Below are 27,847 nucleotides of genomic sequence, written 5' to 3'. Positions count from 1 at the left end.
AACCCATCCTAGACTCCATACGACATGCAATAGCAGAGACTGCATAAAGAACATGTGCTGGAGACAGCGGTCACGTCAGAGCAGTGTCGTGAACTTCCATTCCTCAGTTTGGTCAACCTGTTGGGACATTGAATGCAGCTGGATTGAAGGTGAAAATAAGGGCTCATTGAGACGACCGTTCTGTCTGTCCTGGTCAGTTTCTGTTTTTTGCGCATCTACTGACAAGACCATCTTTTCAATGTGTTCTGTGTAGGATCGGATGGCACACGGAAGCACTTCCCGTCTGCATCAGTTCCCACAAAAAAAAAAAAAAAAAAAAAAAATCGAATGCCGTATATTCGTTTCGTTATTATGGAACATGTCCAATTCTGTTCCGTAATTGCGGACTGTGACACAATACAAGTCAATTAGTCCGCAAAATCCCTGGAAGCCGCACGGAAGGACTTCTGTGTGGCTTCTGTTGGGTGCCCCTGCAGTCTGTGTCCCACTCCCGCACCAGCTCCACAGTTGCTTGCATTGCTGTGTGTCAGCATCTGGATTTGACAAGTGGTGCCGTTAGGAGGTTAGCTAAGTTCTTTACCTGCATTGGTCTCCGCTGCACTCCTGACATCGCTCGTCACTTGCGTTCCATTGCCCGCATTGATATCCCCTCAAGTCTTTCGGGAGCTCGTGACTTCACCGCTAGTCATAGTCTTGGGCCGCCTGCGAGACTTGTGGTGAGATCGCGGTGGTTATTGAATTCAGTGATGAGCGCTGATATCACAAGTTCCACGGACTTCATCACCGCAGATAATGTACCTAGCTAATCTCTTGATGGGAGCACTCGTCATCCTCTGCAGTGACCTGGGCTGACCTATTGATGTTAGCACAGGTCACTGCACTGCTCTCCCTGCCAATGGGGAACATTTTGTTCATTGACTCGTACAGTGATTATGGCATGGATCGTCATGGGACCCCCTTATTGGATTACGCCGAACACATTTGTTTTTTCTTTTCAATAAATTTGTGAAAAAGGGAATGTTTTGGGGAGTGTTTTTTCAAATAAACATGTTTTTATCGTCTTTTTTTATTATTACTGACTGGATTAGCGGTCAGGTATCTGATAAACGCCGTGACATCACTAATGCCAGGGCTTGGTGCCAGGTGACATTACACAGATGGAATCAACCCCATATATTACCCAGTTTGCCACCGCACCAGGGCAATGAGATGAGCTGGGGCGAAGCGCCAGGATTGGTGCATCAAATGGATGCACCCTGCTATTTTTAAGCTGGAGACTGTCCAATAACCGTAGACTTTCCTAGTCTGAGAATACCAGACTATAGCTGTCTGCTTTACCTTGGCTGGTGATCTAATTTGGGGGGAACCCCACAATTATTTGTTTTAAATTATTTATTTAATTTAAAATAACAGCGTGGGGTGCCCTCTGTTTTGGATTACCCGCAAAGGTGAAGCTGCCAGCTGCAGCCGACTGCTTTACCTGAGCTGGCTACAAAAAAAATTGGAGGGACCCCACGTTTTTTTAAATTGTTTATTTTTTTAATAAATACAAGGCTATGGACCCTTTAGTGCCACATGAAAGGCACTAAAGGGTGCAAGATTACAAAATGCAGGTGATTGGGACAATAATTATATATATATATATATATATATATATATATATATATATATATATATATATATATATATATATATATATATATATATATATATATATATATATATACAAACAGGTCAGCTTTAAAGGTAGTTTTTCCACCTGTTCAGAGCAGATATTTATCATGAACCCGTTAGTTTAGAGTGGTGTTTTTTTTTTTTGTTTTAACATCGTTCACACTGTTGAAATCTGCGGTGTCACTAAGGCTATATTTATCATCCAGTTTTTAGTGTAAATATAGGTATATTTTTCTGCCTATAATATAGAGAGAAGTAATGTTTGTTCTATTAATAACAATAGCAATTATTACCTTGTGTTTTCACTACATCTTTATGTGTTGATATCTGTATAGGTATTTGTTAGCATTATAGATTTTTTTTTCTCCACCCATATGGTGCGGTTATCTAGAGTTATATATCATCGTTATATCTATTTTTATGAATCATGTGATCTAATATATACAACCAAGCATATCTATGTTATATATTATATATATATATATATATATATATCTATGTTATATATTATATATATATATATATATATATATCTATGTTATATATTATATATATATATATATATATATATATATATATATATATATATATATATCTATGTTATATATTATAATATATATATATATAGTCGAGGCATTCTTTTTAGGCGCTCATAGAGTTAAGTGCACTATTTTGGATGGTTCTCCTCAGCTGTTGTTGATCAATATAATTGCATTATTCCTCCTACCTGTTCCCTCCCCATTTTTGTTATTTAAGTTCACTTTGATTTTGTGTTTGTTATGGTTACGACTAAGGAAGACTCTTCCGAAATGCATCAACCGCGTCCCCATGTCTGTACATGTAATGGATTTTAATTAGCACTAATAAACGGGATTTTAATGATTGATATTTTCCCTGAATGAAGACCTTTTTTGTGGCCGGATTCCTCCTCCTTTTCTGCAAGTTCTTTAGCCTTTGTTTTCCGTGCACTGTCTGGCTTCTTCCAAGGATGGACATTTATACTGAGTGGTGAGCTGTATAATCTTGTTAAATCTCTCTGTGTTGTATTAGAGTTCATGGTCTTACATTTACTTTCCTCCCTGTGGGTTCTTTAACTCAGGGGACTCTGATATTTAGTAGCATTTGCCAAGTTGCAGTTCAGGCACCTATCTACCAGCAGCAGCCATAATATCACTGCACGGTGGACCCTGACCTCTGATAGGCGTATTCCTCCATCTAGTAGTCTATCAGCTAGTCAGCACTAAAAACAGTAATAGCAGAGGAAAAGGGTAACGGGGCCCGCAGCCCTAGCCTTTCACTTCCTAAAGTACGGGCGTCCTAATTTATAGTGATGCCCCCGTTCCGTGGTGACTAAACCCTAAGTAATCCCTCCCTAGTTCTGAGATAGAGTGCACTAACTCGAATGAGTGTACTAACCCAAAGCAGTAAAACCACAGAGAAAGATGTGCACAGTCCGGAGTAACTAATTTATCTGTATCATCACCCAGGGCTAACAGGGATAGGGGGCCTATGGGTAGTCACGTGTATCAGTCTGTGTGCACAGTGGCAGATAGTAACTGAATAGAAGGTAGAAACTAAATATACTATCCAAGAATCGCCCAACGTGTTTCGCCCTTTGATAGTAATCTCAGGGCATATCAGGGGCGTCTCAACTAGATTCTTGAAGAGTTTATTCATTAATTCCAATCTGTATGGGAATAATTCCAAGTTCTACCACCAGCTCAGGGGCACAGCAATGGGGAGCCAGTGTGCCCCCACATATGCTAACTTGCTCCTGGGCTGGTGGGAGACCACCATTGTCTTTGTGGACGATGGTCATAACTGGTCCTCCCAGATTGTTTTTTTGGGGTAGATATATCAATGATATTTTAGTGATTTGGTCCGGAAGTACCAATTCCTTTAAAGAGTTAGTCGGTGAACTGAATGTCAATCAACTAGGGCTAAAGTTCACCTACAAAATTGGAATTTATAAAATTGCTTTTTTGGAAATCACATCAAAAATGGACCAATTGGTGTTCTAGAAACAACTTTATATAGAAAACAAAGTGCAACCAATAATTTCCTCAAATGGGATAGCTATCACCCGGATAATCTAAAGAGAGGAATACCTAAAGGTCAGTTTCTGTGAGTCCGCAGAAACTGCTCTAACAACCAGGAGTTTGAAAGACAAGCTCTCCAACTGACCAAGAGGGGGCAGGGGGCATCCCCAGAAGGTGGTTCATAAAGCCTTCAGCTATGCATCAGGAAAAGATAGACATGAACTCCTAAGTTTTAAACAAAAGGAGGGAGAAGGAGGGAAAACAAGGCTAGTGGGAACTTTTGATGAAAAAAATAATCAAGTGATGAGAATTTTGAGAAAATATTGGGGAATCCTAAAACAGGATATTGACATCGTGGACACTATTCACTCCTACCCTTCAGTAACATTTTGGAGAGGTCGTAACCTCAAAGACCTGGTGGTTAAAAGCCATTATTTGGCCCCAGAAAGACCTGGTATCACATGGCTTCAGACATGCGACATTGGTACATTCAGATGCAGAGCCTGTAAATTTTGTACATTTATTACTCCATCCAACGGGTTTCAAAGTGTGAAGACTGGTAGAACATATAAAAACAGGGGCTTTGCTAATATTCGCACCCAGGGGGTGATCTACCTGTTCTGTTGTGGATGCCCAAAAAACTACATCGGTAAAACAAAGACAATTTAAGATATGCATAGGTGAACATCTGGGTGATATCCGCAATAAGCGGGATACACCGGTTACGAGACACATGAACCTCCAACATGGGGGTAAGCTTGAAGGCATTAGCTTTAAAAGCATTGAGACAATACCAGAACCAGAGAGGAAGGGTGACTGGGATAGTCTCTTACTGCAGAGAGAAGCAAGATGGATATTCTGGATGGCATCCAGACGGCCTAAATTAACAAATTAGTTTTACCTGTTTCATCTGAACAATGTAAACCTAACTTTCGACAGTTCAACTATCAGGTCTGTAGTGGACCTAAATTAATCAACTCCCTGACCTCTAATACTCGGAGATCAGTGGTTACAACTACAATTTAGTTGTGACCTAGATACATCTATATCCTATTATCACATACATGTACGACTGTGTGCAAATTTTCATTTCTGTTACCACATGACTTGACATTTAGACTTCAAGCCATGAGGCACGGGGTCCACCTATTTATAACTATGTACTTGCTGCCTAAAAATTAAGTGCCCATAGCGGGCGATACATGTGCAGGTCTCCTACATATCAAAACAGTACCCTTAGACTGTGCATTATGAGTTGGCCTCCTTTTTCATAGTGATTTCACAATCCAATTTATTATATTGACCCATATCCTAGGGGTTAATTTATGAAACCCTCCCCCCCTTTTTCCCCCTCTTCAGCTCTATTACAATAATGTCTATAATGATAACATAGATGACCCTCCTGGGAAGTACTTCTAGCGATTTAATAAAACTGTCATTGAATTCTCAGTGTTTAAGGCGTACACTTACAGAGGATACTCGCATAATTAAATTACGATCGCAGAAACCGAAATGACATACTGCGCATGCGTTTCACCCAGCGGGGCGCACAGATGGATAATGGGAACTACATTGTCCAGCCTCGGGGACACTATTGTGAAGCGCGCATCGCCCGGTCATGTGACCAAGGGATGACATGGCAACATTTCCGGTTCGCGGCCAGAGTAACACACGGAGATAACATATCCTTTTAACCCACTGCACATGCGCTGTACTCAGCGAGGCGCACAAAAAATAACAGGAACGATATCGCCCAGCATTAGGGACAGTAATATGAAGTGCACATCGCCGGACCATGTGATTGATTGATGACGCAGTTACACTTCCGGTCCATGGCCTGAACAATACATTGTGAGTACAGAGCCGGACATGTCAGTTCCGGACCCGCTCCCTTTCCCATTGGCGCCAAATAGGGTTTAAATAGAGCTCATTAACAAGTCATGGCCAGCGACCGCCAGGCCCAGGCATCCACGCTTCTTGCCAACACCGACCTAAACAAGAGGTAGGATAATAACCTTTTTAGTATCTCTGATATAAAATGACTTGAGGTGCTGGTTATAGCTAAACCTTTGTATTATTAATAGATACCCGAGTTGCTGTGGACAAGCTTATTGTGTCTCATACATTGCTCCATTGTGAGGGACAGCAACCAAGTAGGCTATTATTATTTTGCTGGATCTAATATAGATCGATTGTGGGCACAATGGATTTGAATGTTTTGATTTCTGTCCATAGGATTTTCTACGGGACAGTGTAAATTATAGCACTGCTTAGCCTGTATTTAAAATTTGTGAAGGGGAACCCTACAGAGATTGGAGGGATAGCTGACTGACAGCGTACTATGTGTTAGCAAGGTATACCCCTTGAATTATCTTATTCTATTAATGAGATATACCTTGTTTGGGGTTAACACTGCTGATTGTTTGCAGATTAGGACCCGGACGGTGTAACACTTGCCCCCGTGAAGTGACAAGTAGCCGCCTTGTCATTCTATCTGTGTTGTTGAACTGAAACCTGGTCCTGCTGGACACACTTTCATATGTGAAGGTAATGAGCCTATGGGGAAATTAATATAGGTAATATTGGACAGCCACGTATATATGATAAACAGTACATAATGTGGTATATGTTGACCATGGATAATTCTGTTATAGACCCATTGAGGCCTGTTTTGTGGATAATCAGTGATGAATAATTTCTACATTGCCACTATGGACTGAGGCGGCACAATACTTCGTGAGGGTATTTTCCTGACCGATTCAGATATTGGATATAGCAGATCCACTGATGTCATTTTAGTATCAAGTATGGATCCATCCAACCTTTGGTCAGTATAATGATTGAGACTAGCACATGTATTTTTTATCAAAAGGTAACACTGGACTCCAAGGTAACAATGACTCTCCGTTATTCCCATACAGATTGGAATTAATGAATAAACTCTTCAAGAATCTAGTTGAGACGCCCCTGATGAGCCCTGAGATTACTACTATCAGAAAGGGGGGAAACGCGTTGGGCGATTCCTGGATAGCATATTTAGTTTCTACCTTCTATTCAGTTACTATATTCCACTGTGCACACAGACTGATTAATACACGTGACTACCCATAGGCCCACTATCCCTGTTAGCCCTGGCTGATGATACAGATAAATTAGTTACCCCGGACTGTGCACATCTTTTTCTCTGTGGTTTTACTGCTTTGGGTTAGTACACTCATTCGAGTTAGTGCACTCTCAGAACTAGGGAGGGATTACCTAGGGTTTAGTCACCGCAGAACGGGGGAGTCACTATAAATTAGGACGCAGACCCCCGTACTTTAGGAAGGGAAAGGCTAGGGCTGCTGGCCCAGTTACCCTTTTCCTCTCCTATTACTGTTTTTAGTGCTGATTATATGTATGTAATTTGATAATCAATAAAAGTAATTTTATATAAAAAGTAGAAAAGACTGAAGTTTGATGCAAATATCTACTTTGGGTATCCCAGATTGGTATTTTGTCTATCAGCTAGCCATACCGTAACACCACCAATGTATAGAGCTGACCCAAGACTATGACGAGGTATTTTTTTTTTATTTCGTGCTCATTGCATTTTGAGCTGTCTCCTTTGCAACTGGCGACTGACAGATAGCGCCAAAAGTGGCCTTGCATCTGACAGGATTGGCTCTGGCTTGGATGGAGCCACTCTGGGAAAAGGAAGACCCGAGCATCAAACACCTAGACTGTTTCCTTACTACGTTCTGCAAGGTATTCGACAAGTCGGGCCGCCTCGCTTCTACTCCATCGACACGCATGAGAATCCACCAGGGGAATCTCAGGGTTGGACAGTATGCCATCAGCCATCTCTGTGCTGCAAAGTCCAAGTCACCATCTCTGTGCTGCCACGTCCAAGCACACCAGCACCGGACATGAAGAGACTTTACCAGTCCGTAAGAGCCAACGTCCACTGGCTCCTTGCAGTCATGCATTTAGGCACCATGGGGCTGCACCAAACAATCCTTGTATAGGGGTTTGCTCCTGGTAAGCTTCTCTGGGCAAGTGCGGTGTACGGCCCAATGGGTCCACTCCCAGACGCTCACCGTCCCCTCGGCAACCGTAAGCCTCATTACTGATCTAGAGCTTAATCGGATTAATTTATTTTATATTTTGAGATCGAGCATTTCTGAAAGTGGCGATATCAAATAAGTATTTTTTAAATAGTTTTATTTTCAAGGGGCAAAATGGGTGGTGATTTGAACTTGTGTTTTTTTACCATTTTTTTTTCCATATTTTTAAAAACTTTTCTTCTCCACTTTTTTTATTGATTTTTTTACTCTACTAGGTCCAATATACCGGTAAGTGTAAGCAATAGAAATAGAACCCAAAAAATTCCCTTCCTATATTGAAAGGGAACGATAAGAGATTTACGAAAGATATTCAAATTTACATATTTTATTAGATGAAAATTAAAAAAATGACATCAAATTTAATAATAAAAAACACTAAAAGGGAAAAAAAAAAAAACTCCTAAGAGGGACAACAATATTACCTTGCTTAAATATTGAAAGTGCAACCATAGTAGGCAAATGCCAACAGAAGATTACATAGTATAATTCAGCAAAGTCTGGCACTACAGAAATGCAGCAAAAAGAGACACTATAATATTGCAAATACACAGCAATCTTGAATAAATATTCCCTTTTATTGCAGATAGTTCTTTAAACAAACTTCAGTGACAGACCAAATACATACTGTGTGCTAAATTTTAGGAGAACCTTAAAAACAAAAAAAAAAAAAAAGATATAGGCGCTCAGCATGTAATACCACATTGGTTGCAAAAGGGTTAAAGAGAGCCTGACAGGTTCCTTGCCCCCAGAACCACCAGATGTATCTAAATTCACTGCCCAACAGTCCTTTTATTGATTGCTTTAGGCTATGTGCGCACGTTGCGTACAAGCCCTGCAGAAATTTCTGCAGCGATCTGAAGAGCACATGTGCGCTTTAGATCGCTGCAGAAATGTCCGTAGTGAGCGCCGATTCCATGCGCTCTGCCTGCAGCTCCTGCCATAGACAGAGCAGGAGCTGCCGGCAAAGCGCAGGAAAGAAGTGACATGTCACTTCTTTTTGCGCAGCGCTTCGGCAGTAGCCGAAGCGCTGCGCTCTTAGACGCCATGTGCGCACGGCCCCTGCACAGTCTCCATAGACTGTGCAGGGGCCGCAGGACGCATGCAGTTACGCTGCGCTACAAAGCGCAGCGTAACTGCATGTTTTTACGTAACGTGCGCACATAGCCTTAGAGATAAACAGATCTTTAGAAAAAAATATTTCTCAAGTCAGTCAATGATAGTCACAATGAACAAAGGGTTCATTTGCGTATGTACATGTGTTTGTTGCTTCCTTCAAAAAATAAAGTTAAATCTGAAAAAAAAAAAAAAAAAGGCCGGAATGGCAATACGAACATGGCAAGATTTCTATTCAATTTAATACAAATTAAATTATGGAAAAAGAAAGTGGCCACAAAAAATACACTTAACATATTTTTGGCACTGATTTACCGTTGATTTGCCACAGATTTACTGCAGAAAATCTGTCTAACATTGCTGCAGTCAATTCCCCGTGAAAACCTATGGGTTTTTAAAAATGCTGTGCGCACACTGCCTTTTTTTATACCCGCGGATTTACCCGAGGATTTTCCGCTGCGGAATTAATGAGCAGGTCACTTCCTTTCCGCAGGTACCTGCGGTTTTTGGCATAGATAATGGTAAAAATCCGCGGGGACAAACTTGCGGAAAATCTGCGGTAAATGTGCGAGTGCGGTTTTACTGCGGGTGCGGGATTCTTTCAGAGGGTCCATTTTTTTTCTTAAGAAAAAGTCACTTTCTAGTGCGCACATAGCCTTAACCCCTTTATGTCCTAGGACGTACCAATACGCCCTAGGTCACCTCCCTATGATGTGGGCTTGTGTGGCGAGCCTGCATTATTCTCCAAACATGTGCAGCTAATTGGCCTGTTAACTAGTGTGATTGTGCTGTCAAACTCTCACAGCGCAATCTAATGACGCGCTCTGTGATGCTCCCCACCGCAATCGGCGATCATGGGGTGCCAATGTAGGGGGGGGTACAGCTGATGATCGCTATCGCGATAATGCTTCTTGTGAAAGCTGTAACTATAAACTTATACTGACCTGGGGAATAATAAATCATATTGCCATGTCAGTTTTACCAAATAGTGAACATAGTAAATAAACTCCAAAACCAAATCGTGCAAATTTCACTTTTTTTTTTGCAACTTTAGTGCAATTGTCAATTTCCCTGTAAAATTAAAGATATTCAAAAGGTGTTTGAACGTTTCATACTTACCTGACCCTTTGCTTGTTCCCAGCGAGCTATATTTGACCTCCTAGTTTGGGGGCAGAGAGAATCCAGCTCCTGTGTGACCTCAGGCAGGTCATGATCAAAATTACTGTAATGAAAGCTGAACCCTCTGCTAACAGGTCTGTCTGCCTTAGGAATGTTTTAACCCCTTCACGACCGCGGGCAGTAAAATTACGTCCTATTTTAACGTGACTTAACGACCAGGGACGTAATTTTACTGCCTAAACTTCATTTGATTGCCGTGGCCATAGCAACGGCTTTCAAATGATATCCCCTGCTGTTTCTTACAGCAGGGGACCTTTGCTTGACCCCAGGGGGGGTGGCATCGCCACCCCCCATAGGCGATCGATGTGATTGGCTGTTCAAATCTGAGCCGCCAACCACATCGTTCGCACTAATTTCGGAAAAAATAATGCCCGAATTAGTGCGATACTGTGAGATCCTGCTATGATCTATTGTAGCAGCTACAGCAGATCATAGATGGATCTCAAACATGTCGCCCCCAGCCCCTGCAGCACTGATTGGAGCGATCGTGCTATGACGCGCAATCGCTCCAATCAGTGTGCAGTGGGGCGGTGTGATCTGCAGGTGGCCGCCCTCCCCAGGCCTGTGCTGGTCTGGGGACCCTCCCCCAACATGTATGCAGCGTGCACTGGCTGGTACTTTTGGTACCACGCCACCGCTGCTGCCACCGAAAAGCCGCCTCTGATGTCACCGCGTCTGTTCCAATGGTAAGTATTGCGCTCCCGCGATTGACCCTGCGCGCTCCCGTGAAGGCCCCTGCCCGTGCCCCCCCCGATCTGCCCCCCTACGCCCCGATCTGCCCCCCGATCTGCTCCCCACGCGATCTGCCTGCCTCCTCTGTCATCTCTATTCTGCTTCCAAAGTTCCTTCCTTCTGCCTTTGCTTCTCCGCCCCCTCTGCTCTACCTCTCTGCCCCCCCCTCTCCCCATCCCCCTCTGCAACCCCCACCCCCTCCACGTCCTCTTACCTGCCTTCACGGGTCGTCCGAGGTCTTCACTGGCCCGATCACATCTGCCTCCATCGCTGGGTCCTTCTGCTGATCTGTCCAACGTCCTGCCTGCTGCTCATGTAAAGCTGTCCATCTCACTGCCTTCTTGTTCCTCTGCAGTTCCTCTGGTCAGTGATCCTCTTGGTACTGTGAGTATAATTTTTTTTTTTTTTCCTTGTATCCTGTCCATTTTTACACCTCATCCGTCCGTGCGTCCCGCCGAGCGCTGATCAGGGATGCAGATAACGGATCTGCATCCGTGGTCAGTTTTCAGCGGGACTTTTTTCCCATATCCCCGACGCTTCTTGTATCTCATCTGTCCATGCGCCCCGCCGAGCGCTGATCAGGGATGCACATAACGTATCTGCATCCGTGGTCAATTTCTGGCGTGACTTTTTTCTGTATTCGCGGCGCTTTTTGTATCGCATCCGTCCGTGCGTCCCGCAGAGCGCTGATCAGGGATGCACATAACGGATCGGCATCCCTGCTCAATTTTTGGCGTGACCTTTTTTTTTTCCGTATCCCCAACGCTTTTTGTATCTCATCCGACCGTGCATCCTGCAGCGGCCGATCAGTGCACCGCGTCTGTGCGTTTGAAAAGTTAAATGGCGTTCCTTCTATTCTGAGCCCCACCATGTGCCCAAACAATTACTTTCCACCACATATGAGGTATCTACGTACTCAGGAAAAATTGCACAATACGTTTTATAGTGCATTTTTTCCTGATACCGTTGAAAAAAAAAAAAAAAGCTACCTGGTTGATCCAAACATTTTGTGGTTAAAAAAAAAAAAAAAATAATAATTTTCACGGTTCAACGTTATCAACTTCTGTGGAGCCCCTGGGGGTACAAGGGGCTCACCAAATATCTAGATAAATTCCTTGAGGGGTCTAGTTCCAAAATGGGGTAATTTGTGGGGGAGCTCCACTGTTTAGGCACCATAGGGGGTCTCCAAACGTGACATGGCGTCCGCTAATGATTCCAACCAATTTTGCTGTCAAATGGCGTTCCTTCTCTTCTGAGCCCCGCCATGCGCCCAAACAATTACTTTCCACCACATATGAGGTATCTGCGTACTCAGGAGAAATTGCACAATACGTTTTATGGTACATTTTTTCCTTGATACCCTTGTGGAAAAAAAAAGCTACCTGGTTGAAGTGACAGTTTTGTGAAAAAAAAAAAAATATTGTATTCATGGCTCAACATTATCAACTTCTGTGGAGCCCCTTGGGGCTCGCTAAACATCTAGATAAACTCCTTGAGGGGTCTAGTTTCCAAAATGGGGTCACTTGTGAGGGAGCTCCATTGTTTAGGCACCTCAGGGGGTCTTCAAACCCGACATGGCGTCCGCTAATGATGCAGCTAATTTTGCACTCAAAAATTCAAATGGCGCTCCTTGCCTTCCGAGCACTGCCGTGTGTCCAAACATTTGATTTCCAACAAATATGAGGCATCTGTGTACTCAGGAGAAAATGCACAATACATTTTATGGTGTATTTTTTCCCTGATACCCTTGTGAAAAAAAAAGCTACCTAGTTGAAGCAACAGTTTTGTGGTAAACAAAAACCATTTTCTTTTCACAGCTCAACGTTATAAACTTCTGTGAAGCCCCCAGGTGTTCAAAGTGCTCAGCAAACATCTAGAAAAATTATTTGAGGGCTCTAGTTTCCAAAATGAGGTCACTTGTGGGGGAGCTCCATTGTTTAGGCACCTCAGAAGGTCTTCAAATCCAACATGGCGTCCGCTAATGAGTGCAGCTAATTTTGTGTTCAAAAATTCAAATGGCGCGCCTTCCCTTCCGGGCTCCGCTGTGCGCCCAAACAATTGATTTTTTACCACATATGAGGTATCAGCGTACTCAGGAGAAAATGCACAATAAATTGTAGCGTGCACTCTCTCTTTTCTCCCTTGTGAAAATGAAAATTTTATGGCTAAAGTAACGTTTTTGTGTTAAAAAGTAAAATTTTCATTTTTTCCTTCCATATTGCTTTGGTTCCTGTGAAGCACCTAAAGGGTTAATAAACTTCTTGGATGTATATAAACAAAGCAAGATGGGCACTGCAGAGCAGGTCTGCCGGGCAGCGGAGCCGTACTCACAGGTTTTATGGTTCAGCTGTTCCAGGAATGCACATGCGCCTGTGTGGATAGTGCCTTGCAGAGTGGTGCTCAGCCAGCAGCATGAAGAGAATTCAGAGATCCAGCATATAGAAGAACAAGGCGGCAGCTCACTCTGTCAGTTACACAAAACTTTTTAGTCTGCGGTTGCAGACATATATAGGAGCAGTGAAGGGGGAGAGAGGAGTGCAGGGGCGGACTCGGTCCGCTCCTCGCCCCTGCACTCCTCTCTCCCCCTTCACTGCTCCTGTATATGTCTGCAACCGCAGAATAAAAAGTTTTGTGTAACTGACAGAGTGAGCTGCCGCCTTGTTCATCTATATGCTAAACTTCTTGGATGTGGTTTTGAGCAGAGTGAAGGGTGCAGTTTTTAGAATGGGGTCACTTTTGGGTATTTTCTGTCACTTAGGTCTCTCAAAGTCACCTCAAATGTGATGTGGTCCCTAAAAAAAATTATTTTCTAAATTTTGTTGGAAAAATGAGAAATTGCTGATGACCTTTGACCCCTTCTAACTTCCTAACGAAAAAAAATTTTGTTTCGAAAATTGCGCTGATGTAAAGTAGACAAGTGGGAAAGTTTATTTAGTAACTATTATGTGTGACATCTCTCTCAGATTTATGGGCATAAATTTTCAAAGTTTGAAAATTGCGAAATTTTCAAAATTTTCGCAAAATTTCCTAAATTTTCACAAATAAACGCAAAAATTATCGGTTTAAATTTAACACTGACATGAAGTACAATATGTCACGAAAAAACAATCTCAGAATCGCCAGGATCCGTTGAAACGTTCCAGAGTTATAACTTGTCAAAGTGACACTGGTCAGAATTGCAAAAAATGGCCCGGTCATTAGGGTGTTTTAGTGGCCGGGGGTGAAGGGGTTAATATAATTTCTAAGCAAACCCATATCTTTGCAACCAGAAAAAATGTAAGACCTCTGCATTTATATTGACAACGGACAAGATAAAAATTCCCAGATCACATCAGCACAAGATCCCAGGTACCTTCAGCTGCACCACAACTAATGTGGTGTACTTAATTAGATGTACCAAATGTCCAGCTGGGGGTCTGTATGTAGGGGAGACAGGACAACAGCTCAGGACAAGGATAAATTTTCACCGCCACACAATTCGTGAAAAAAAGGATGGATCTACCTGTGGCCAAACATTTTTGTAACCCAGACCACAGCATCATGGACATGAAATTGCTGGTATTGAAAGGAAATTTCAAGTCCCAAAGAGACAGGAGACTATGGGAATACAAATTTATGATTACCTTTGACACATTCAGAGAAGGAATGAATGTGTCACATGGATTTATATCTTTTTACATCAATTAAGAAATGTGTTCCTCAGACCATCCGGGGGTATCACAGCCCGGACCAGACCCCAATCAGAGGACAATAAAACCTTCACACTGCTTATCTATGAACTACAACAATATTTATGGCCACAACAGTTTGCCCCCTTGCCATAGTGATAGTTCTGCTTCACATAACTTTTGTTTTTTTTACTGCACTATTCTATGTCCTGTTGTGTATAAATATGCAACTCTTCAGATTTTGGGTTATACCATGCCTGATGAAGAGGCCTGAGTAGTCTCGAAAGCTTGCTATTATTACCATCTTTTCAGTTAGCCATTAAACCCTTCACGACCTTTGACGGAGATATCAGTCATGGAGCCCTGGTACTTAAAGACCCATGACGGATATAGCCGTCATGGAGAAATCGCGGCACCAGACACACTTTGACTGCGATCGGTTCACACAAACTGCAGATTCGGGAAGTAGGGGACCTGTGCCTGACATCAGGAGGGGTGGTGCCTCCTCCCCGGACCTAATGTTTTCATTTTCCTTTGAAAATGGCTGAAACATTGAAATCCAGCCATGGTCAGTGCAGCTGTAGCACTCGCGATTGGCTGGAGCTGGGTAACCTCATTGGATCACCCTCCCCCAGCTCCAGCACCTCTGATTGGAGAGACCGGCCTTGTGACCGATCTCTCCAAGCACCGTGGACCTGTTGACTGTGACCGCCTCCCTCAGCTTCACTTGTCGGTCCTGAGCACGCCAGTACAGTGTATACAGTACAATGGCAGGGCGACAAACTCCGGTCCATGCTGTTATGTGACTGGAGCATGGGACCCGGAAGTTGCCGCGCTGCCATTGTACTGTATCAAACCGGCGAAAAGCCTCCAGATCCGCCGCCCTCCTCCATCTGCCACTGGTCTCCCCAAGCTGCTGCCCGCCCTCTCCTCCCCTCTCACCCCTGTGATCTACTGTCCCCTCTCTCCTCACCTCTCACCCCTGTGATCTGCTGTCCGCTCTCTCCTCACCTCTCACCCCTGTGAAATGCTGTCCGCTCTCTCCTCACCTAACACCTCTGTGATCTGCTGCCCCCTATCCCACCTCTCACCTTCCCCGATCTGCTGCCTCCTTCATCTGCTGCCTAGATCCATCCTGTAAGGTAACTATCCCCAATCTCACCTCCCCTTCCCCCCTGTCCCACCCATCCCCCCCATCCTCCACAGCGCCTGCATCCACTGCACCCTCTCCCAGCTGCCGCCGTCTCACATCCACCGATGCTCCCTTTATCTGCTGCTGCCCCCCAATCCGCTGCCATCTCTCCTGTGATCCTGCTGCTGTTCTGATCTATCCTGTAAGTATTGTTCGTGGTTCTTTTCTAACTATCCCCAATCCCAACTCCCACTCTCTATTTCCACCTAAACCCCCACCCCCCCACTTGCCGCCAAGCGCTGATCAGCTACGTGATTGGCTGATCAGGTACATAATTGTTGCTCGAGTTTTTGCTTGTCTTTGTGCACCCCAAATAAAAAAAAAAACTTGAACAATTAGGTACCTGATCAGCATGTGTCCTGCAGCCGTACTCTACTTTGCACAGGACTTCTTTTTTCCATCCCCCCTTTTTGCAGCACATCCGTGCGTACACCCTGATTTTTTTTTTATGCCATGGGGGGTCTAGTTTCCAAAATGGGGTCACGTGGGGGAGCTCCACTGTTTCGGCACCTCAGGGGGTCTTCAAACACAACATGGAATACGCTAATTTTTCCACACAATTTTGCGTTTGAAAAGTCAAATGACGCTCCTTGCCTTGCGAGCCCTGCTGTGCACCCAAACATTTGATTTCCACCACATATGAGGTATCTGTGTACTCAGGAGAAATTGCACAATATGTTTCATGGCGCATTTTTTCCTGATACCCTTGTGACAAAAAAGCTACCTGGTTGAAGTAACAATTTTGTGGTAAAATGTATTTTTTTTATTTTCACGGCTCAACTTTATTAACTTTTGTGAAGCCTCTAGAGGTTCAAAGTGCTCAATAAACATCTAGATAAATTCCATGAGGGGTCTAGTTTCCAAAATGGGGTCACAAGTGGGGGAGCTCCACTGTTTCGGCACATCAGGGGCTCTCCAAACGCAACATGGTGCGGCTAACGATTCCAGCTAATTTTCTGTTCAAAAAGTCAAATGACACTCCTTCCCTTCCGAGTCCTGCCGTGCGCCCAAACAGTGGTTTTTCGCCACATATGAGGTATCTGCATGCTCAGAAGAAATTGCCCAACAAATTTTGGTGGTTCATTTACTCCTGCTACCCTTGTGGAATGCAATATTTGAGGCTAAATTAACATTTTTGTTGCAAAAACTAAAATGTTCATTTTTTCCTTCCACATTGCTTTAGTTACTGTGAAGCACCTGAAGGGTTAATAACCTTCTTGAATATGGTTTTGAGTTGCCTGAGGGGTGCTGTTTTTGGAATAGTGTCACTTTTGGGTGTTTTGTGTCATGTAGACCTCTCAAAGTCGCTTCAAATGTGATGTGGTCCCTATAAAAAATGGCTTTGTAAATTTTGTTGTAAAAATGAGAAATTGCTCATAAACTTTGAACCCCTATAACTTCCTTAAATTTTTTTTTCCCAAAATTGTGCTGATGTAAAGTAGACATGTGGGAAATGTTATTTATTACCGTATTTTTCGGACCATAAGACACACTTTTTTCCCCCCAAATGTTGGGGGAAAGTGGGGGGTGCGTTTTTTGGTCTGACTATAGGGCTGCGGTGCTGCAGTGGAGCGGGCCATCGGGGGCACGAGCAGGCTGCAGCAGCGCCTGCCGTGACCACGTGGGCCCGCTCATTACATATGCACGCCCATCCTCCCGCCCATCATCTCTCAGCGAAACCGGCGCTGACAGGTGGGCGGGGTGTGCGCGCATAATTACCAGCCGGCTGTGATCACTCCTGGCAACTACAGCCTGGAGTGATCATGTGCGGCTGTATTCACTGCCCCCCGTGCATCATCATCAGCGCGGGGAGCAGTGAATCAGTACACTCACCCATCACCGTGTGTGGAGCCGTCCCCCTGCAGCATTGCGCGATGTCTTCCTGTCTGTGCCTGTCAGCTGATCTGGACACTAGCAGCGCGAACAGCAATGACGTCATCACTGTGCGCGCCGCTAGTGTCCACCAGATCAGCTGACCGGGCTCAGACAGGAAGACATCGATTCGTGATGCTGCAGACAACGGTGACGGCTCCACACAGCGACGCTGCAGCTGAGACAGAGATCGGTGCTGCAGGGAATGAGGAAAGGTGAGTATAAACGTTTATTTTTTTTTCTGTGCCACAGGATACAGACCATATACCAGGATGGGGGTATTTCATGAGCAGGATGGATGGGGGGGTATATCATGAGCAGGATGGATGGGGGGGTATATCATGAGCAGGATGGATGGGGGGTATATCATGAGCAGGATGGATGGGGGGTATATCATGAGCAGGATGGATGGGGGGTATATCATGAGCAGGATGGATGGGGGGTATATCATGAGCAGGATGGATGGGGGGTATATCATGAGCAGGATGGATGGGGGGTATATCATGAGCAGGATGGATGGGGGGTATATCATGAGCAGGATGGATGGGGGGTATATTATGAGCAGGATGGGGGTATATGAGCAGGATCATATACAAGGCAGGAGGATCCTTACCAGAATGGGGTACCTTAGTAGAGAATTTGGGGACATTACCCCAATAACAGTGTCAGCAGCAGATCCTCGCCCCATAACAGTGTGTCATAACCATATTTTTTGGTTACAATTTTATTTTCCTATTTTCCGCCTCTAAAACCAGGGTGCGTCTTATGGTCAGGTGCGTCTTATAGTCCGAAAAATACGGTAATTATTTTGTGTCATATGTCTAGTTGGATTTAGAGCATAAAAATTCAAAGTTTGAAAACTATAAAATTTTCAAACTTTTCGCGAAATTTCCGTTTTTTTCACAAAGAAACGCAAACAATATCGGCCTAAATTTACCACTAACATGAAACCCAATATGTCACGAAAAAAAAATCAGAATCACCGGGATCCGTTGAAGCGTTCCAGAGTTATAACCTCAAAGTGACACTGGTCAAAATTGCAAAAAGTGGCCTGGTCATTAGGGTCAAAATAGGCTGGGGGCTGAAGGGGTTAAAAGGTATCAACTACTGAGGACTCAGTTCTTTTAACCCCTTCACGACAGGCCAATTTTTCGCTTTCCGTTTTTTTTTTTGTTATTCTTTTTCTGAGAGACGTAACTTTTTTATTTTTCAGTCAATATGGTCATGTGAGGGCTCATTTTTTGTGGAACGAGCTGTACTTGTAAATTAAACCATCAATTTTACCATATAGTGTACTGGAAAATGGCAGAAAAATTCCAAATGCAGAAAAATTGCAAAAAAAGTGCGATAGCACTATGGTTTTTGAGATATTTTATTCACCGTGTTCACTATATGGTAAAACTGATGTGTAGGTGTGATGCCTCAGGTCAGTGAGAGTTCGTAGACACCAAACATGTATAGGTTTACTTTTATATAAGGGGTTAAAAAAAAACAAAAAACGGAAGTTTGTCCGAAAAAAGTGGCGCACGTTTTACGCCATATTCCGTCACCCGTAGCGTTCTCATTTTTCGGGATCTATGGCTCAGTGACTGCTTATTTTTTGCGTCTCGAGCTGACGTAACGGTACCATTTTTGCGCAGATGCTACGTTTTGATCGCCTCTTATTGCATTTTGCGCAAAAGTTGTGGCGACAAAAAACCGTCGTTTTGGCGTTTGGAATTTTTTTGCCGCTACGCCGTATACTGATCAGATTAATTGATTTTATATTTTGATAGATCAGGCGTTTCTGAACGCGGCGATACCAAATGTGTGTATATTTTTTATTTTTTTTAACCCTTTAATTTTCAATGGGGCGAATGGGGGGTGAATTGAACTTTTAGGTTGTTTTTTTTTAATTTTTAAAACTTTTTTTTAACTTTTTTTTTATTTTACTAGTCCCCCTAGGGGGCTATTGCGATCAGCAATCCGATCGCTCTGCAGTATCTGCTGATCACAGCTACAAGGCTGTAAACAGAAGATACGCTCTCTCTCTCTTTTGCTGTGCTGCTGGCACAGCGAAAGTGAAAGCAAGTCAGGTGTAGTACAGGAGTCATCACATGACCCTGTGCTACCATGACAACTATCGGAAGTCAGGTGATCGCGTCACGTGACTTCCGGTATCGGGCGGTAAGTAAAAGTTTACCGCGATCGCGCTTATAATGGCGCTGTCACATATTGACAGCACCATATAAGGGGTTAAACGGCACGAGCAGATAACGATTCTGCTCGTGCCTAGCAGGCACACATCTCAGCCGTGAAAATCAGCTGAGATGTGTGCCGATCGCAGCATGATGCTGCCGGCAGACCGCGGGCAGTAACGTTATGACCGCAAGGACGGAATTTTACAGCCCGCGGTCGTTAAGGGGTTAAACAAACTTTTTTTTAAGCAAACCCAGACAGATAACAGATAAAGCACCAGAGAGAGTAAACTAAAGGCCCCTTTACACACTGAGACTTTCTAGCGATCCCACCAGCGATCCCAACCTGCCGGGATCGCTACAAAGTTTCTGGTGAGCTGTCAAACAGGCAGACCTGGCCAACGACGCAACAGCGATCCGGACCTGCAGAACGACCTAGCTAGTCATTGGGGACGTTGTCAGGCCTAAAACACACATCCGTGAAAACCACCGTGAAAACTGTCTGCAGACAGCAGACAGGGTAGCGCGATGAGAATGAACTCGGGTGAACTTCACCCGACTTCATTGTCATGCCGCGGCTCTGTTTGTGTGCCGTGTACTGATTAGCAGTCACCTGTGAAGGATTCACGGGGGATTAGCGGTCACCGGAGTGACTGAAGTGTCCCCCCCTCTCTCATACTCACCGATCCCCGATCACCGGCGCTGCAGCTGTCACTGAGGTTACCCGCGGCCACCACTGCTTCCACCGCTGGATCCAGGTAACCTCAGTGACAGCTCAGCCGATCACGCGGCTCTCTTAATTTGCTGCGTGGAGGTGACAGGAGAGGCGGTTTATTCTGCTGCTCCGGTCACCTTCATGCAGCAGAGCTGGAAGCGACGCTGGACCATCCTGGATTCCGCCGGACATGGAGGGCTTTTGGGGCTGATTAAAGTGGTGAACCAGGGAATGTGTTTGTGTTTTTTATTTCTAATAAAGGATTTTTCAGTTGTGTGTGTTTATTTACTGTTATTTACAGATTAATCATGGAAGGTATCTCGGGGAGACGCCTGACATTATTAATCTAGGACTTATTGGCAGCTATGGGCTGCCAATAACTCCTTATTACCCCGATTTGCCAACGCACCAGGGCAAATCGGGAAGAGCCGGGTACTGTCCCAGAACAGTCGCATCTAATGTATGCGGCCATTCTGGGCGGCTGCTGACTGATCTTGTTAGGCTGGGGGCTCCCCATAACGTGGAGCTCCCCATCCTGAGAATACCAGCCTTCAGCCGTATGGCTTTATCTGGCTGGTATTAAATTTGGGGGGAACCGCACGCCGTTTTTTTTAATTATTTATTTATTTATTTCTATACTCCATAGTGACACGCCCACCGGCTGCTGTGATTGGGTGCAGTGAGACACCTGTCACTCAGCGGGGGGGCGTGTCTCACTGCAACCAATCATAGGCGCCGGTGGGCGGGGAAAGCAGGGAATACGAGATTGTTTAATGGCTTTTTCAAATTAGACAAAGCCGCCGGAGCAGTGTGAACGCCGTGCAGCGCCGGTGATCGGGGATCGGTGAGTAAGAGAGGGGGGGACACTTCAGTCACTCAGGGGATTAGCGGTCACCAGTGAATCCTTCACAGGTGACCGCTAATCAGTACACGGTACACAGACAGAGCCGCGGCATGACAATGAAGTCGGGTGAAGTTCACCCGAGTTCATTCTCACCGCGCTACTCTGTCTGCCGACAGTTTTCACGGTGGTTTTCACGGATGTGTGTTTTAAGCAGCTTTTTGAAAGGGAAGTCGCTAACGAAGTCGCTGTAAAGTCCCCTTTACACACTGAGACTTTGCTGCACAGCGGGAAACAAAGGACCAAAGAATGGTCCTGAACGATTTGTAGCGATCAGCAACTTCACAGCGGGGGCCAGGTCGCTGTGTTTCACACACTGCAATGTCGCTGGGGAGGTCGCTATAACGTCACAAAACCGGTGACGTTACAGCGATGTCGTTTGCGATGCTGCAGTGTGTAAAGCCACCTTAAATCACAGGTCTATAGAATAACAGGAGGATTAAGCTATCCTGAGAAAAACTAGAAAGCATTGAATCTGATCGGTCAATAAACAGCAGAAATTCCACCCTGTACAAGTGACAGAGGTCCCTGCAAAGCGCATGTTCAGAAGCTATTAAAAGATCTCTGTCACCACTTAATGCTGTCCATAACCTAGTGACAGATTCCCTATAACGAGGTAATCCAGGTCTTTTATATATTTTTTTTTTCTTATGGGGCTAAGAACTTACAGACAGTTGCTAACTACCTGCCTGTTTTGTGTGACACCGATCTCTGTCGGCTCAGAGTTGTCACAGACTGTTCCTGCAAGTGATACTACTGCTTCATTTGACCACATCAACAGATCAGCTTTTCCTCTAGTCTGCTGTGTAGACATCATGCTGATTGACAGCTGGCTCCCTGCAGGTAAGCAGCGGGGAGTCGGATGTCAATCAGCATGACATCAGCAGAGATGCACTGTCAACACAGCATAACGGAAAAGACGATGTTGCTCAGTCGACTTTATGTCGACGAAATCCACAGAATTGCTGGCAAGAACAGTCTGTGACCAGCTTTGCCCCATAAGAAAAAATAACAAAAAACGTAAAAGTCCCACATAACCCATTTAGGAATGGACCTGCGACAGGACAGCAGAGAAATTTGTTTGCATGCAACTAATTCTAAAAAAAAAAACAAACAAAAAAAAAACCCAACCCTGCTCGAGGTAAGTTCACATTCATCATTCATCTGAAAATCTGCCTGGGTAATGGCACTTTCTGTTAATATTGCTTTTGACCAGATATAGCATATGGTGCAATTCATACTCACCCTTCATCACATTTATAGGTCACTCTAGAACCAAAGAAGAAATTATCTGTCACCTCAAATTCGCCGTTTTGTATATCACCAGGATGGGTACATTGTCTGCCTGCCAGACAAAAAAAGAAAAGGAATAAGCTGCAGATTAAACTACTGAAATAAAATGTCTTAGGGTGCGTGCCCACAATCAGTGTTTGCAGCGTTTTGGATGCAGCAAGCTTCAGCTGCGTTCAAAACGCTGCGTTGTACAGTACAAGCATAGTGGATGGGATTTCTAGAAATCCTGTGCCCACTGTGCTTGTTTTTTCCACAGCAAACACTGACTGCAGCATGTCAAGTGTTTGCTGCGGATTCACATGCATCCTCCATAGGGAAAACACAAGCGAGAGATGTCAGCACACTGAACCCGAATCGTGGGTACAAGCAGCTGCGGTCTCCTGCGGAGGAGGCTCACAGACCCGCTGCATGCAGGACGCAGTGAGTCCTGATCGTGGCCACATACCCTTATGGTGCAGAATATACTTATGATTCTGTAATGCTTAGTGACCAATATTTACTTATGTAGGCCTGAATACATCATATGCCGTTAGATAAAAGCCACACACGTCACTCTCACATGCTGCACATATGTCATTCACAAATTTCATAGACTTTTTGGCTTTTTAATTAAAGTTGGATGTGATCAGCACACACAATTCTCTAAATCTCGAGTTCTCAATGTTCAAAACACATCACACTTGTTCCCCTCAGATCATGCAGAAACCAACATGCACTGTACAAACATTCAGCTTCTATATTTCTATACACAATCTAATTAGTCCAAGAAGTTATGGCAGATCCTTTACTTACGTGTGCAAAATTCACTTGGCGCTGACCATGACAAGTCGTCAAGGCAGGTGACTGAACTGACCATGCCGGGCACACGCCTGTAGCCAGGTCTGCACTCATAGCTCACTTTTGTACCAGGGAGGAAGATATCTTTAGAAAGGTCACTTTCCTTAGGCACAGCAAAACTAAGCCTTTCAGGAACACCACAGGCTCCTAATAAAAATAAATACAGGATAATACAAATTAATGGGTCAAATACTTCACAAAAAAAAAAAAAAAAATTGTTTTGTAACTAAAATAACCCTTAAATCACACCAGTCACCAGGATTTTCATATATAACCTAAAGCCAGTGTTCTACTGGCACTATCAGGCTGAATCTCTATAAACTGTTAGTGGTCAGCTCAGATGTTTAGGTTTTGAAAATCAAGAAAGTGAAGTTTATAAAATCACCAGCTTCTTGAGTGACAGCAGCTGAGGATCTGATAATATCTGGGGGTTATTCATAGTTATGCCTTCCCTCTGATTGTATAATGCTTATGCTAATTCTATCGACCTAGCAGGACCTGTGGTAAGGGCATACCCATGTTACCAGAAGGCGCGGGGCCTCAGCCAACAGAAAAATGTTGCTTTCTGGCATCAGCTTTCTTGGTGCTACCAAAAGGTTCAGGGTTTTTTTGAGGCTCACAATCCAACGCCAAGGGTCCTCATGCTTGAGTCCCTACATTAAATTTAAAAAGTAAACCACAAAAAAGAGGAATTACATTTTCCCTCAAAAATTCACAGCAAGAAAGGGCAACAATGTTTACCTGCCCAGGCCACAGAAACAAATGCACTCATATATATTTCCTAGTTTTGTGGTTTAGCTTTTAAATTTAGTGCGGTTTTCTACCAGAAGATGCAGGTCTCCGAACTCCGTGACCTGAATGGAGGTGAGGTCATTGAGTTTAATGGGGTCACCTGAGGACAGTTTACCTGTGGTCAAAGCTGGGGAACCGCGGAAACCTCCAGCTATGAGCGCAGATAAGCTAAGTGACATCACTGCTCATTGCTGCGGCTTAGTTATTCTTTGCCTGAAGCCCACAACGTGCAGGCATGTTCTATGCCCGCGCGCCATGACTTCAGTATGTATGTAGCAGAGCTAGAAGGCTTGTGGGACCTCGTGTGGATTACGTTGAAACTATTTGCGGGGGTTAAAAAAAAGGGGAGAAAGAGGGTGGATTTTCTTGCATTTTATATTCAAATAAAGGATTTTTTGTGTTTTATTTTTTACACTTACAGATTAGTAATTGGGGGTGGGGGTCTTAGATGCCTCCAATTACTAATCTAGGGCTTCGTGGCAACTGTAAGCTGTCATCAACACCTTTTTACCTTGACTCCACTGTACCAGAGCAATTAGGATAATCTGGGTAACGTTGCAGATTGTTGCCTCTAATGGATGCGACAATCGTGGGCGGGTGCAAGCTGCTATTTTTAGGCTGGGGGGCTCTAGTGTGAAAACACCAGCCACTAGCTGTCTGCTTTATCATGGCTGGGTATTAAAAAAAATTGGAAGGGGGGGGGGGGGGGGGGGGGGAAGCACACCGATTTTTCATTTTAAATTATAAAGAAAAAAAAAAGAAAAAAAAAGCTTCATCGGGTCCCTCTTATTTTCATACACAACCTAGAGAAGCAGACAACTGGGAGCTGCAGCTGTATGCTTTATCTGTGCTCGGCATGATAAAATGGGGGGACCGTACGCTAATTTGTTTTACTTATTTATTTTTATACTATAGGTGCACACGCAGCATTTGTGATGGAAAGCAGCAAGACACGCTGTCACACAGGGTGGGGGTTTGATCTTACTGAAACCAATCAGATACGCCAGGACTGCCGATGGGTGGGGTGAGTAGTGCATATGTCTGAAGGATAATGAGCGGCCACGGAAGTAGTGTTACAGGCGTGCGGGACACTGCTTTTCCCTTTTTTCTTTATAATATTTATTCACTTGCAGTGCTGGCCAAAAGTATTGGCACCCCTGCAATTCTGTCAGATAATACGCAGTTTCTTCTTGAAAATGATTGCAATCACAAATTCTTTGGTATTATCTTCATTTATTTTGCTTGCAATGAAAATCACAAAAGTGAACGAAACAAAAATCAAATAATTGATCATTTCACACAAAACTCCAAAAATGGGCCAGACAAAAGTATTGGAACCCTCAGCCTAATACTTGGTTGCACAACGTTTAGCCAAAATAACTGCGAACAACCATCAATGAGTTTCTTACAATGCTCTGCTGGAATTTTAGACCATTCTTCTTTGGCAAACTGCTCCAGGTCCCTGAGATTTGAAGGGTGCCTTCTCCAAACTGCCATTTTGAGATCTCCCCACAGGTGTTCTATGGGATTCAGGTCTGGACTCATTGCTGGCCACTTTAGTAGTCTCCAGTGCTTTCTCTCAAACCATTTTCTAGTGCTTTTTGAAGTGTGTTTTGGGTCATTGTCCTGCTGGAAGACCCATGACCTCGGAGGGAGAGCCAGCATTCTCACACTGGGCTCTACATTATGCAGCAAAATTTGTTGGTAGTCTTCAGACTTCATAATGCCATGCACACAGTCAAGCAGTCTAGTGCCAGAGACAGCAAAGCAACCCCAAAACATCAGGGAACCTCCACCATGTTTGACTGTAGGGACCGTGTTCTTTTCTTTGAATGCCTCTTTTTTTTTTCCTGTAAACTCTATGTTGATGGCTTTTCCCAAAAAGCTCTACTTTTGTCTCATCTGACCAGAGAACATTCTTCCAAAACATTTTAGGCTTTCTCAGGTAAGTTTTGGCAAACTTCAGCCTGGCTTTTTTATGTCTCGGGGTAAGAAGTGGGGTCTTCCTGGGTATCCTACCATACAGTCCCTTTTCATTCAGATGCCGACGGATAGTACGGGTTGACACTGTTGTAACCTCGGACTGCACGGCAGCTTGAACTTGTTTGGATGTTAGTCGAGGTTGTTTATCCACCATCCGCACAATTTTGCGTTGAAATCTCTTGTCAATGTTTCTTTTCATTCCACATCTAGGAAGGTTAGCCACAGTGCCATGGGCTTTAAACTTCTTGATGACACTGTGGACCGTAGACACAGGAACATTCAGGACTATGGAGATGAACTTGTAGCCTTGAGATTGCTCATGCTTCCTCACAATTTGGATTCTCAAGTCCTCAGACAGTTCTTTGGTCTTCTTTCTTTTCTCCATGCTCAAATGTGGTACACACAAGGACACAGGACAGAGGTTGTGTCAACTTTAATCCATGTCAACTGGCTGCAAGTTTGATTTAGTTATTGCCAACACCTGTTAGGTGCCACAGGTAAGTTACAGGTGCTGTTAATTACACAAATTAGAGAAGCATCACATGATTTTTCAAACAGCGCCAATACTTTTGTCTACCCCCTTTTTATGTTTAGTGTGGAATTATATCAAATTTGGCTTTATGACAATTTTTATTTTTTATTTTCATTGAAGACAAATTAAATTAAGATAATAATACCAAAGACTTTGTGATTGCAATCATTTTCAGGAAGAAACTAAGTATTATCTGACAGAATTGGAGGGGTGCCAATACTTTTGGCCCGCACTGTATATAGCGCCATTAATTTCACAGCGCTTTACATACATCAGTGATATGTCGCCTTTGGGACTTACAATCTAAATTCCTTATTAGTATGTCTTTACAATGTGGGAGGAAACCGGAGAAGCCGGAGGAAATCCACGCAAACACTAGGACTACATATAAACTCCCTGCAGCTGTTTGTCTTGGTAGGATTTGAACCCAGGACCCAAGCGCTGCACTACTTCAGTGCTAACCACTGAGCCACAGTGCTTTATTTTTATTTATTTTTTTTATCACCAGAATTGCCGAAATCCGGATAGGTACCTGGAGTTCCCTGAGGACTCCGGGCCCGGGGCCATCACTAGGATACTTTTGATCCCACGCAAATTTTGGCTTTTACACTCTGGGTCTGCTAATCACTATTCATAATTTTTTTTTTTTTAAACCAACTCTTCCTGTTTGCGCCTCTGATAACTGATTGTTCAGACTAGTGCAATGGTTGCAATTGCTACGCAGAATTGTATGCTGCTCAATGAAACAACTTTCCATTTGCAGCATTGAAGGCGCGCCTTTAAGTGCACTAAAGCCAATCAGATCATGAGCCAATAAGAATTTTAACAAGTAAAATTCCAATTTACTTGCTTTTTACAAGAATTTTTAATGTAACTAAAATAACTATGCAAAGGTTAGCCAACCTTCCTCTATTCCAGAGGTTGCCAATCTTTTTAACCTTAGCAGCCACATTCAGCTGAGCGTTGACCGCAAGCTACATCCAGCTCAGAGATAGGTGCTTTCACACTGTACAAAGGGCAAGTGTGACTTAGTACAGCGTGTTCC

General features: G+C 43.9%; 1 protein-coding gene and 1 long non-coding RNA gene across 7 annotated transcripts in view; one reads left to right on the top strand and one right to left on the bottom strand.

Annotated features, from left to right (window-relative positions):
- LOC142291293 (C4b-binding protein alpha chain-like) overlaps window positions 1-27,847 on the bottom strand; it is a 187,875-nt gene that overhangs the window by 91,414 nt on the left and 68,614 nt on the right. For all 5 annotated transcript variants that reach the window (XM_075335729.1, XM_075335726.1, XM_075335728.1 and 2 more), the window contains 2 exons: window positions 23,451-23,642; window positions 22,611-22,710 (listed from right to left, as the gene is read on the bottom strand). In XM_075335729.1, coding sequence (XP_075191844.1) covers window positions 22,611-22,710; window positions 23,451-23,642 — 292 coding nt within the window. The remainder of the gene's footprint in view (window positions 1-22,610; window positions 22,711-23,450; window positions 23,643-27,847) is intronic.
- LOC142291294 (uncharacterized) lies at window positions 5,359-25,298 on the top strand. Of its 2 annotated transcripts, XR_012750454.1 has the most exons (6): window positions 5,359-5,715; window positions 5,798-5,866; window positions 5,949-6,067; window positions 6,143-6,260; window positions 6,368-6,540; window positions 6,635-6,988. It is a non-coding gene; the product is annotated as an uncharacterized LOC142291294 (long non-coding RNA). The 2 variants fall into 2 exon arrangements; XR_012750453.1 differs by lacking the exons at window positions 6,368-6,540; window positions 6,635-6,988 and adding an exon at window positions 25,203-25,298.

This window comes from Anomaloglossus baeobatrachus, chromosome 2 (genome assembly GCF_048569485.1).
Source record: "Anomaloglossus baeobatrachus isolate aAnoBae1 chromosome 2, aAnoBae1.hap1, whole genome shotgun sequence".
NCBI lineage: Eukaryota > Metazoa > Chordata > Amphibia > Anura > Aromobatidae > Anomaloglossus > Anomaloglossus baeobatrachus.
The sequence above is the reverse complement of the archived record's forward strand: the minus strand, read 5'-3'. Positions and strand labels throughout refer to the sequence as shown.